Source organism: Pongo pygmaeus, chromosome 8 (genome assembly GCF_028885625.2).
Source record: "Pongo pygmaeus isolate AG05252 chromosome 8, NHGRI_mPonPyg2-v2.0_pri, whole genome shotgun sequence".
NCBI classification, from domain to species: Eukaryota; Metazoa; Chordata; class Mammalia; order Primates; family Hominidae; genus Pongo; species Pongo pygmaeus.
This window is the reverse complement of record NC_072381.2, coordinates 69,061,235-69,074,534: the sequence shown is the minus strand read 5'-3', so window position 1 is coordinate 69,074,534 and position 13,300 is coordinate 69,061,235. Positions and strand designations below refer to the sequence as shown.

General features: G+C 41.1%; 1 protein-coding gene across 12 annotated transcripts in view; it reads left to right on the top strand.

The window, feature by feature from the left end:
• FAM149B1 (family with sequence similarity 149 member B1) overlaps positions 1 to 13,300 on the top strand; it is a 73,448-nt gene that overhangs the window by 37,385 nt on the left and 22,763 nt on the right. For 9 of the 12 annotated variants that reach the window (XM_054503799.2, XM_054503791.2, XM_054503797.2 and 6 more), the window contains 2 exons: positions 839 to 1,003; positions 2,457 to 2,644. In XM_054503799.2, the coding sequence (XP_054359774.1) occupies positions 839 to 1,003; positions 2,457 to 2,644 (353 nt within the window). The remainder of the gene's footprint in view (positions 1 to 838; positions 1,004 to 2,456; positions 2,645 to 13,300) is intronic. The other 3 variants (XM_063670493.1, XM_054503793.2, XM_063670494.1) reach the window with 1 other exon arrangement.

Sequence of the window (13,300 nt, the reverse complement as noted above, 5' to 3'; positions counted from 1 at the left end):
TCTCTTTTGGAACAGAAATGTTTATCTAACGCCTGTACTCCCATTGTATCTTGGAAGTAAATAACTTGTTTTTGATTTACAGGCTCATAGCTGGAAGGGATGTGCCTTGTCTCAGATGAGACGTGGGACTTTGGACTTTTGAATTAATACTGGAATGAGTCAAGACTTTTGAGACTTTTTGGAAGCCATGATTGTATTTTGCAATGTGAGAAGGATATGAGATTTGGGAGGAGCCAAGGGCAGAATGCTCAAATCTCATGTTGAATTGTAATCCCCAATGCTAGAGGTGGGGCCTGGTGGGAGGTGTTTGGGTCATAGGGGAGGATCCCTCATGGCTTTGTACTGTCTTTGCGATAGTGAGTTCCCATGACATCTGGTCATTTAAAAGTGTGTGGCACCTCTCTTGCTCCTGCTCCCACTTAACATTTCACCATGAGTAAAAGCTTTGTAAGTCCTCTGCAGAAGCAGATGCCAGCACTGTGCTTCCTATACAGCCTCCAGAACTGTGAGCCTATTAAATCTCTTTTCTTATAAATTACCTGGTCTCAGATATTTCTTTATAGCAAGGCAAGGATGACCTAATACATAGCTATAGCTGTTTGCATCTGAAAAGACAGCAAGCAGTACCAGATAGTCCATAGTACATGTAGGCAGAATAGTTCTATGACCAGAATTTAATCTTCCTGTTCTGAGAAATGGTAGGTTATTGAGGCTTAGAATAGTCCACGAAGGTATTGCCAGGGCAAGGGGAGTTTGAGCCAGAACTCATGTAACTGTGTTGCCATAAGAACTGTTTATGTTTACATAATTAATATTTACTTCTTTTTTCCACTCCAAGATTTGGTATAAGGGGAAAGAAGTTACATTTTTCATCTTATACTCATAAAGCATCTTCCATTGCCAAATCCTCCAGCTTTCGTTCTATGGAAAGAGACGAGGAAGACTCTATAATCGTCTCAGAAGGAATAATTGAGGAATACCTAGCATTCGATCACACAGATATGTGAGTATTATGCCTTTTAAGCTTTTTACTCCCCTCTTTTTTTGTGTATTAATACCTATTTTTTCTAAATGATGCTACCAATGTATATTATTAAATATATGCCAGTTTCTGTTATTTATTTTATGTTATTTCTCAGGTATCCAGAATTTATGTTCTTATTGCTTCCATATACTAGACTTCCTTGTGTATTTTATAACTTCACACATCATTTGCCTGTTCCTGAGATTAGAGATTTTAAAATAAGTTTATTTTTTCCCCACATAGTTTGATTTTACCCTTTTGCAAATTACCACCAGTGGGAACTTTGAAACCTTTTAAAAGAGGAGTTGAAGAGATATGAACTTTGTTTACATAAATCCTGTTTGAAAAAGGTATATACAGGCCGGGCACGGTGGCTCACACCTGTAATCCCAGCACATTGGGAGGCCGAGGCGGGCAGATCACTTTGGGTCAGGAGTTTGAGACTAGCCTGGCCAACATGGTGCAACCCCATCTCTACTAAAAATACAAAAATTAGCTGGGCATGGTGATGCGCGCCTCTAATGTCAGCTACTTGGGAGGCTGAGGCCAGAGAATCGCTTGAACCCAGGAGGCGGAGGTTGCAGTGAGCTGAGATCACGCCACTGCACACCAGCCTGGGCAACAGAGCAAGACTCCATCTCCAAAAACAAAACAAAACAAAAAAGAAAAGAAAAAGGTATAAACAGTTTGTTTAAAACCTTATGGTTGGCACAGATTTTATAATTAATAATGTCTATTTATATCTATTCTTACTATACTCTAACAGTAGACCTATCACATAGATATGATTTATCTTCTTTACAGGATAGGTGAGAATCAGAGTAGTTAATGATTTGTCTAAAGTAAAGCTAAAACCAAAACCTTATTCATCTGATTCTCAATCCAGTCTTCTCTTCACTATTCCTTGCTACCTTTCTGTAACATTAACCTGTTAAACTATTCCTCTAAGCCTTTAAAAGTTCCAGATTTGATAGTCACAGCAGCATATTTGAAAATAAGTGAGAATTTCTCTTTAGGCTGTGTGGCTGTGGTTAGGTCTAGTAGTTAGTATTGTGTCACATGATTCTGGATGCATTTTTTTTTTTTTTCCCATTGTATTTCCTGCTGAGCCATGTTCACTCACGTACCACTCATGTGCACACAGCCCTAGGGCCAGCTAAATATAAGCCAGGCTTCTATACATAATACCACTGAGCTAGAACTGGAAGCAGGTTCTTTTGGTTTTCCAAAGATTGCCTCCTTCCCTTTCACTTCTCCTGTGTCAAATTACTTCTATTTTCTATTTATTACTTCTATTTGGCCTTTGTCAGATTAATTCTATTTTCCATTTTTCCTCAAATCAAAGTGAATTTTCAGGTAATACATGGACAATTTTAGAAAGGCAGCCTTCCCTTCAGAATCATGAAGTCTTTCCTTCTTGCTTCTGTTACAGGGAAGAGGGATTTCATGGGAAGAAATCAGAAGCAGCTACAGAGAAACAGAAATTAGGGTATCCTCCCATTGCTCCATTTTACTGCATGAAAGAAGATGTCCTTGCTTATGTGTTTGACAATGTATGGAGCAAGGTTGTGAGCTGTATGGAGCAGTTGACACGTAGTCACTGGGAAGGATTTGCCTCTGGTAAGGATCTTTGTGAAAATAATGTAAAAATCAATTGTTTATGATTTCTAAACCCTAACCAGTCTATTAGATGATATGCTTCATAGTGCAAAAGGTGCGTATGGGCCAGGCACAGCGGCTCAATGCCTATAATCCGAACACTTTGGGAGGTCAAGGGGAAGGATCACTTGAGCCCAGGAGTTTGAGACCAGCCTGGGCAATGTAGTGAGATCCCATCTCTCTAAAAAAATAAAAAATTAGCCAGGCATGGTGGCATACACCTATAGTTCCAGCTACGCAAGAAACTGAGGTGGGAGCATCACTTGAGCCCAGGAGGTCAAGTCTGCGGTGAGCTATGACTGCACCACTGCACTCTAGCCTGGACATAAGATGAGAGACTCTGTCTCAGAAAAGAAGGAAAAAAAAGTGGGTATGAGAGAGAGGAAAAACCCAAATGTTTTTCCCTAAATGTTTTTTCCTACTCTCACATACCACAACATGTCTGACACCAGTAGGTATGGTTTTTTCCCCCACAACCCAAGCAATTCTGATACCACATCCTATAATTCAATTCAGTTCTGACACAATCTACCAGGAGATATTGTCAGATCCCACAAATTAAGGGCCCAGTCCCACAAGACCACCCCCAACTTCAGATGCTAGTTGCAAGCTCCAAGTTGTGACCTGTACTTCTGACCTACCAGCTATTTAGGGCTCTCTGAACCTAGTCCTTTAGGGTTTTTATGGAGGTTTCATTTTGTAGGCATGATTCAATTGTTGGCCATCGCTGATTAACTCGACCTTCAGCCCCTGTCTTCTCCCTAGAGGTTAAGGGGTGGGGCTGAAAAAGTGAAAAAGTTCCAACCTTCTAATTACATGGTTGGTTCCCCTGCCAGCCACTATCTCCCTACCCAATCCTCAGACTATCCAAGAGCCCCTAACCACCAGTCATATTAGCATACAAAAAAAAACACCACTTTGGGTATTATAAGAGTTTTAGGAGCTGTGTGCCATAAACCAGGGGCAGAGACGAAATATCTGTTTATTATCATCTCATGATATGATATGGAATGACCATATATTTAGTCTCTGCCCCGATTTCAGATCATAGTGGGTCTGACTTATGTTTACATTTCCCACAAAAACTAACAGGTATTTAGTAAATATTTGAGAATGAGTAGATCAATAAAAAGGCCTAGTCTGTGATGATTAGACAGAGCTTGCACTTTCTCTTTGAATATAATGATTTATGAAGAAAAATCATGTGCAAGTAGCACGTTTTTTAAACTGCTTTATTAAAGCATAGTAGATATATAATAAACTACACTATTTTTTCTTTTCATTTTATTTTTTATTTTTATGTATTTGAAGGGTCCAAGTGCAGGTTTCTTCTGTGCATGTATTTCTTAGTGGTGAAATCTGGGTTTTTAGTGACCTCAGGTGGTACACTAAAATATTCACTCAAAGAGTGAATATTGTACTCAATAGGTAATTTTTCAACCCTTGCCTCCCTCCCACCTTCCCACCTTTCGGAGTCTCCAGTGTTTCTTATTACACTCTTTATGTCCATGTGTACCCATTGTTTAGCTCTCACTTTCGGTTTCTGAGTTATTTCGCTAGGATAATGGCCTCCAGTTCCATCTATGTTGCTGCAAAAGACAGCCTTTATGGAAAAAAGCATGGATATTTCTCAAATTTCATTATTTTGTATGGCCAAGTAGTAGTCCATTTTATTTATCCAGTCCTCTGTTGATGGACACTTAGGCTGATTCCATATCTTTGCTACCGTGAATAATGGAGTGATAAATATATGAGTGTGAATAAATATATATTTTTTGAGACAGAGTTTCACTCTTGTCACCCAGGCTGGAGTGCAGTGGTGTGATCTTGGCCCACTGCAACCTCTGCCTCCTAGGTTCAAGCGATTCTCCTGCCTCAGCCTCCCGAGTAGCTGGGATTACAGGTGTGCACCACCACGCCCAGCTAATTTTTTGTATTTTTAGTAGAGATGGGGTTTTGCCATGTTGTTGGTCTTGAACTCCTGACCTCAGGTGATCCGCCTGCCTCAGCCTCTCAAAGTGCTGGGATTATAGGCATGAGCCACTGCGCCTGGCTGTAAATATTTTTTTGATATAATGATTTCTTTCTTTTTGTGTATATACTCAAGAGTGGGATTGCTGGATCAAATGGTAGTTCTATTTTTAGTTCTTTGAGAAATCTCCATGCTTTTTTCCATAAAGGCTATACTAATTTACTTTACCACAAACAGTGTATAAGTGTTCCCTTTTCTCCACATCCTTGCCAACATCAGTCATTTTTCATGTTTGTTGGATGCTTGTATGTCTTCTTTTGAAAAATGTCTGTTCATGTCCTGTTTCTCTTTCTCACTCTCTCTCTCTCTCTCTGTGTTTCTCTCCCTCTCTCTCTCTCTCTGTCACCCAGGCTGGAGTGCAGTGGCACAATCACAGCTCACTGCAGCCTTGACCTTCTGGGCTCAAGTGATCCTGCTACCTCAGCCTCCTGAGTAGCTGGGACCACAGGCATGCACCACCAAGACTGGCTAATCTTTCGTATTTTTTTTGTAAAGGCAGGGTTTAACCATGTTGCCCGGGCTGGTCTCAAACTCCTGGGCTCAAGCGATCTGCCCGTCTTGGCCTCCCAAAGTGCTGGGATTACAGGCATGAGCCACCATGCCCAGCCTGTTCATATTCTTTTTCCCCTTTTAAATAGGAGTATTTATTGTTTTCTTATTGGGTTGAAATCCTTGTAGATTCTGGATATTAGTCCTTTGTCAGATGCATAGTTTGCAAATATTTTTTTGCCATTCTGTAGGTTGTCTGCTTATTCTGTTATTTCTTTTGCTATGCAGAAGCTTTTTAGTTTAATTGAATCCCATTTGTCTATTTTTGTTTTTGTTGCTTTTGCTTTTGAAGACTTGGTCTTAAATTCTTTGCCTGGACAATGTCCAGAAGACTTTTTCCTAGGTTTTCTTCTAGGATTGTTACAGTTTCAGGTCTTGGGTTTAAGTCTTTAATCCATCTTAATTTTTGTATATGGTGAGAGGTATTTTTCTGCATATGGCTAGCCAGTTTTCCCAGCACCACTTATTTAATAGAGTCCTTTCCCCGGTGTATATTTTTGTTGACTTTGTCAAAGATCAGTTGATTGGCTTTATTTCTTGGTTTTCTATTCCATTCCATTGGTCTGTGTGTCTATTTTCGTACCAGTACCATGCTGTTTTGATTACTATACCCTTGTATAATTTGAAGTCAGGTAATGTGATTCCTCCAGCTTTGTTCTTTTTACTTAGGATTATTTTAGCTATTTGGACTCTTTTTTGGTTCCATATGAATTTTAGGATTTTTTTTCTAATTCTGTGAAAAATGGCATTGGTAATTTGATAGGGATTGTGTGGAATCTGTAGACTGCTTGATCTGTATGGTCATTTTAACAATATGGATTCTTTCAATCCATGAGCATGGGATGTTTTCCCATTTGTTTGTATCATCTATGAATTCTTTAGTCAGTGTTTTGTAGTTCTCCTTACAGAGATCTTTCACCTCCATGCTTAAATATAATCCTCGATAGTTTACTTTCTTATAGCTATTGTAAATTGAGTTGCCTTCTTGATTTTGTCCTTGGCTAGATCATTAATGGGGTATTGAAATCCTACTGATTTTTGGATCTTAATTTTGTATCCTGAAACTACTAAATTTATTTATCGAATCTAAGTTTTTTGGTAGAGTCTTTCAGGTTTTCCAGATATAAGATCATACCATCAGCAAACAGGGCAATTTGCCTTCCTCTTTTCCAGTTTGGATGCCTTTTGTTATTTTCTCTTGCCCGATTGCTGTGACAAGGACTTGTTGAATAAGAGTGGTGAAAGTGGGCATCCTTGTCTTGTTCTAGCTTTAGGGAATGCTTTCAGTTTTTCTCTGTTAAGTATAATGCTAGCTATGGGTTGGTTGTTTATGGCCTTTATTATGTTGAGTATGTTCCTTCTATGCCTAGTGTGTTGAGGACCTTTATCATGAAGTAATGTTAAATTTTATCCAGTGCCTTTTGTGCATCTATTGAGATGATCATTTGTTTTTTGTCCTTAATTCTGTTTATATGATATATCACATTTATTGATTTGCATATGTTGAATCATCCTTTCAACTCTGGGATAAATCCCACTCGATCATGTTGTATTATCTTTTTGATGTGCTGTTGGATTCAGTTTGCTAGTATTCTGTTGAGGATTCTTGTCCGTATGTTCATCAGGGATATTGGTCTTTTCTTTTTTCATTGTGTCCTTGTCTGATTTTGGTATCAGAGTTATACTGGCCTCATAGAATAAGTTAACGAGAATTCCCTCCTTTTTAATTTTTTTGGAGTAGTTTCAGGAGGATTGGTATTAATTATTTGTATATTTGGTATAATTTGACTGTGAATCCATCTGTTTGTTTGTTTGTTTTAATCCATCTGATTTTTAGGCTTTTGTTGTTGTTGGCTGTGAATCTATCTGGTTTTTGTTGTTGTTGTTGTTTGTTTTTCAGTTTTTGGTTTTTTTGGAACAGAGTCTCACTCTGTCACCCAGGCTGGAGTGCAGTGGCATGATCTCGGATCACTGCCACCTCTGCCTCTTGGGTTCAAGCAATTCTTCTTCCTCAGCCTCCCGAGTAGCTGGGACTACAGGTGTGCCACCATGCCTGGCTGATTTTTCTATTCAAAATAATTCTATTCAGGTCAAACTCCTGACCTCAAGTGATCCACCTGCCTCAGCCTCCCAAAGTGCTGGGATTGTAGGCATGAGCCACTGCACCCAGCCCCATCTGGTGTTTAGGCTTTTTTTTGTTGGGAGATTTTTTATTACCGATTCAATCTCACTACTCATTATTAGTCTGTTTAGGAGTCCCATCCCTTTCTGGTTCAACCTCAGTAGGTTGTTGTGTTTCCAGCAATTTACCCATTTCCTCTCGGTTTTCTAGTTGGTGAGTGTATAGTTGCTTATAAATCTCTCTGATGATCTTTTGTATTTCTGTGGTATCAATTGTAATGTCTCCTTTTTCATTTCTGATTGTTTATTTCAATCTTCTATCTTCTTAGTTATTCTATTGGTTTGTTCTTGTTTTTCCAGGTTTTTTTTTTTTTTTAGATGGATTCTCACTCTGTTGTCCAGGCTGGAATGCAGTGGCATGATCTCAGCTCACTGTAGCCTCTGCGCCTCTGCCTCCCAGGTTCAAGCGATTCTCCTGCCTCAGCCTCCCAAGTAGCTGGGATTACAGGTGCATAACACCATAACCAGCCTATTTTTGTATTTTTAGTAGAGATAGGGTTTTGCCATGTTGGCCAGGCTGGTCTTGAACTCCTCACCTCAAGTGATCTGCCCACCTTGGCCTCCCTCCCAAAGTGCTGAGATTACAGGCATGAGCTACCATACTCGGCTTTGTTTTTTTAGTTCCTTGAGGTGTAATGTTAGGTAGTTGTGATCTTTTTACTTTTTTTTAATTAAAAAAATTTTTTTTTAGAGATTGGGTTTTGCTATGTTGCCCAGACTGGTCTCAAACTCCTGGCCTCAAGTGATTCTCCTGCCTTGGCCTGCCAAAGTGCCAGGATTACAGGTGTGAGACACCATGCCCAGCCATCTTTCTGCTTTTTTGATGTAGGCATTTATTGCTATAACTTTCCTCTTAGTACTGCTTTTGCTGTATCCTACAGGTTTTAGTAGATTGTATTTTCATTTTCATTTGTTTCAGTTTTTAAATTTCTGTCTTAATTTTTTCATTGATCCAGTGATTGTTCAGGAGCATGCTGTTTAATTTCCACATATTTGTATAGTTTCCAAAGTTCTTTGTGGTGTTGATTTCTGGCTTTATTCCACTGAGGTCTGAGAAGATACTTGATATGATTTCACTTTTAAAACATTTGTTAAGATTTGTTTTATGGCCTAATATTTGGTTTGTCTTGGAGAATTTTCCATGTGCTGATGAAAGAATGTATATTCTGTAGTTTTTGAGTAGACTGTTCTGTAAATGTTAAGCCCATTTTGGTCTAAACTCCAATGTATGTCTGATATTTCTTTGTTTTCTGTCTCTTTGCTCTGTCTAGTGCTGTGAATGGGGTGTTAAAATCCCCACTATTATTGTATTGTTGTCTGCTCTTTCTTTAGGTCTAGTAATATTTGTTTTGTGAATTGGGGTGCTCTGATGTTGGGTACATATATATTTAGGATTGTTACATCCTCTTGTTGAATTGATCCCTTTGTCATTATATAATGACCTTCTTTGTCTTATTTTTACGTTTTTGATTTAAAGTCTGTTTCATCTGCTATAAGTGTAGCTACTCCTGCTCACTATTGATTTCCATTTCTGTGAAATATCTTTTTCCACTTGTTTACTTTAGTTTTTGTGTCTTTATGGGTAAGATGAGTCTCTTGTAGGCAGCATATAGTTGGATAATTTTTTTTTTCAATCCATTCTGCTAATCTGTGTCTTTTAAGTGGACGATTTAATGTATTTACATTCAGGTTGACATTGATATGTGAGACTTTGTTTCTGTCATATTGATGATTGTTTTCGAGTTGTTTTATAAATTATGTTTCTTTTTCTCTGTCTTTTGTCTTTGTGGTTTAATGAAATTCCAGCATTAAACTATCAAAATGGTGCCAGCTATGGCCTTGTGACCACAGAGGATGGGACCTCTCTTAGGTGAGCAGTATGAGCAAGAAGATGTGAGGAGCACAGTCCACTCAAGTCTTGGCCTCACAGCAGCCTATACCAGGGAATTAGGTATTGTCCATAGGAGAGCTTGGCTTCCGTGTCCCTCCTCTACCAGATGGCAGCTGCAGCAACATCAACTCAAACTTGGCCCAAGGACAGGGTGCACCCCAGTATTAAATTCTCAAAATGCACTTGGGCCTGCCACCAGGGAGGGTAGAGCCCCTCAAACTACATATTTAAAGTGTGTTATAAGTTCTGACATATGTATACACCCATGAAACCATCACCACAATCAATAGTGAACATAACTATCACCCCCAAAAGTTTATGCCTTTGATAATCCCTGCCTCCTGCCCTTGCCTATCTCTGCATCTCCAAAGTGATTATCACAAAGAGAGTGATCTGCTTTCTGCCACTGTAGATTAGTTTGCATTTTGCAGAGTTTCATGTGAGTGGAATCGTATGTACTCTTTGTCTGGCTTCTTTCACTCAGGATAACGATTTTGAGATTCATTGCTGTCATTATGTGTATCAATAATTTATTCCTTTTTATTGCTGAGTAGTATTCCATTGCATCACAATTTGTTTATCTGTTGATGGCCAGTTTGATTCTTTTCAGCTTTGTGCCATTACATGTAAAGGTGTTATGAGCACTATTGTACAAGAAATTGGAGGCATACATATTTTTTTCTATTGGGTAAATTCTTCATAGTAGAATGGCTGGCTTATAGTTAGATATACATTTCACTTGTTAAGAATTGTTTATATAGGTTTTCTGTGCTGCTCAACAAACTGTCACAAACAGTGGCTTCAAACAACATACCTCACATATTTGTGAGTCTGAAGTCCAGGAACAGCTTACCTAGTTCTCTGTTTAGGGTTTCACCTGGCTACGTTTAAGGTGTTGGCCAGGGCTGGGCTCTCATGTGGAGACTCAACTAGAGAAGAAGGCATTTACACTTTTGTGTATTGTTAGAAGCATACAGTTCCTTATAGCTGTAGTATTTATGTCAGCTTTATTCTTCAAAGCCAGGAAGAAAGACTGAGAGCTAGTGGACTAACAAGACAAAAGCCTATATAATATAACGTGATCATGGGAATGACGTCCCATTACCTTTACCATTATCTATTGGTCTGAAGCAAGTCACAAGTCTTGCCCACACTCAGAGTCGGGGGATTACACATAGGCATGAACACCAAGAGGTAGGAATCATGCATGGGCCACCTTAGAATCTGTCTACTACATGCCCCAATGATTCATGTTCTCCCACATGCAAAATACATTCACCTCACTCACATGGTTTTCAAGAGTCCCATCCCATTGTAGCATCAGCTCAAAGGTCCAGAATCTTATCATCTAAATCAGGTCCTGGTGTGGATGATGTTCCTAGATGTAATCTATTCAGCACAGGTTCTATACACAATTTCTCTCCATCTGTAGATCTGTGAAACTAAAGAGACAAGTTGTCTGACCCCAACACACCCAACATACAAGAGTGGGACAGGCAGAGGATAATAGTTATAGATAGCACAGTTAAAAGGAGTGGGGAATGGAAGGTTAAAAAAAGGGTTCATAGCAATTCTGAAATCCAGCTGGGTAAATATTGGGAGTTCCATGACTAAGTTTCAAGACCTGGGACTAATCCTCTGCAGTTCTTTGCTCCATTCTCTGGGTGCCTGGTTTCACCCTCTGAATCATCTTTCCTTTTTTCATGAAAGGTAGCATGTGTTTGTAGCTAAGTAGTTCTATCAGGCTGCTTCTTGCCAGTAGAACTTTGGGGGTCTGACAACCTTCTTCCATTTTGTAGTGACTCTGTCCCTTTAGTCCAAATTGGCAGTTTTTCTGTTGAAATAATTTTCTTAAAAACTTTCTGGCTCTTCATGGTATCAGTGGGGTTTACCAAATTAGACAAAAGCCACATCTGTATCTTTTCAGATAATTTCTTCTCTATCTTAGGGTCCTGCTTGAATGGCTGGCTGAGAGACAAAGCCCTTAAGTTTCATAAAGACTCTGTGGTTTGGTTAAGAGGATCTTTGAGATAAACCCGTAATCTCTTGAGAGGACCCTTTGTGTGAGTGAATACTCTAATCTTTTGATCTTTCTGAGATATTAGTAAAAGGTTGTCTACTCACACCTTTTTTTCTCTAGATCACTCTGTCCAATATTAGCATCTTTCATCCTCTAGAGAGACTGAGAATTTTCAAAATCATCAAGTCCTGGTTACTTTTTGTTGAACAGTTTTCCCCTCAATTTATCTCTCTCATCTTACATTTTATTATAAGCAGCAAGAAAAAACTTAGGCCTCACCTTCAACACATGGATTGGATCATCACTTACAAGTTGTGCTTTCTACATGACCACAGGAGACCATTTCACTAAGCTTTTTGCCACTAAATAACAAGTGTCTCCCTCCAGTGGCCAATAACATGTTCCAGGTCTAGATTTCTGCTCTCAGTCTGTTCAGGGCAATTTATGCATTTTTTATCATGCTTCTCAAAATTCTTCCAACCTCTATCAATGAATAGTCAAAAAGGAAATTAAGAAATGAATTCATTTACAATAGTATCAAGAAGAATAAAATAAATAAATGTAACCAAGGAAGTACAAGACTTCCACACTGAAAACCATGTAATATTATAGAAAGAAATTAGAGGAGACCTAAAGAAATGGAAAGACATCCCATGTTTATGGAGTTGAAGGCTTAATATTGTTAAGATGTTAATACTCCCCAAATAGATCTATAGTTTCAGTACAATCCCTATCAAAATTCCAGCTGCCTTTTTTTGTGGAAATGGGCAAGCTGATCCTGAAGTTCACATGGAAATGCGAGAGGCCTTGAATAGTCAAAACACTATTTATAAAGAATAAAGTTAGCCCTCTCCCTCTCCCTCTCCCTCTCCCTCAAGGATTGGTAAAGAATTCTCCCTCTCCCTCTCCCTTCTTCGGTCTCCCTCTCCTTCTTTTTTCGGTCTCCCTCTGTTGCCGAAGCTGGATTGTACTGCCGTGATCTCGGCTCGCTGCAACCTCCCTGCCTCGGGCTCCTGTGATTCTCCTGCCTCGGCCTGCCGAGTGCCTGGGATTGCAGGCACGCGCTGCCACGCCTGACTGGTTTTTGTATTTTTGGTGGAGACGGGGTTTCGCCATGTTGACCAGGCTGGTCTCCAGCTCCTGGCCTTGAGTGATCTGCCCGCCTCAGCCTCCCGAGGTGCTGGGATTGCAGATGGAGTCTCGCTCACTCAGTGCTCAGTGTTGCTCAGGCTGGAGTGCAGTGGCGTGATCTCGGCTCGCTACAACCTCCACCTCCCAACCGCCTGCCTTGGCCTCCTAAAGTGCTAAGATTACAGCCCCTGCCCCGCTGCCACCCCGTCTAGGAAGTGAGGAGCGTCTCTGCCTGGCCGCCCATCGTCTGGGATGTAGGAGCCCCTCTGCCCGGCCGCCCTGTCTGGGAAGTGAGGAGCGCCTCTGCCCGGCCGCCATCCCGTATAGGAAGTGAGGAGCGTCTCTGCCCGGCAGCCCATCATCTGGGATGTGAGGAGCGCCTCTGCCCAGCCGCCCCGTCTGGGAAGTGAGGAGTGCCTCTGCCCGGCCGCCACCCCGTCTGGGAGGAAGTGAGGAGCGCCTCTGCCCGGCCGCCACCCCGTCTGCGAGGAAGTGAGGAGCGCCTCTGCCTGGCCGCCACCCCGTCTGGGAAGTGAGGAGCGCCTCTGCCCGGCCGCCACCCCGTCTGGGAGGAAGTGAGGAGCACCTCTGCCTGGCCGCCACCCCGTCTGGGAGGAAGTGAGGAGCGCCTCTGCCCGGCCGCCACCCCGTCTGCGAGGAAGTGAGGAGCGCCTCTGCCCGGCCGCCACCCCGTCTGGGAAGTGAGGAGCGCCTCTGCCCGGCCGCCACCCCGTCTGGGAGGAAGTGAGGAGCACCTCTGCCTGGCCGCCACCCCGTCTGGGAGGAAGTGAGGAGCGCCTCTGCCCCGCTGCC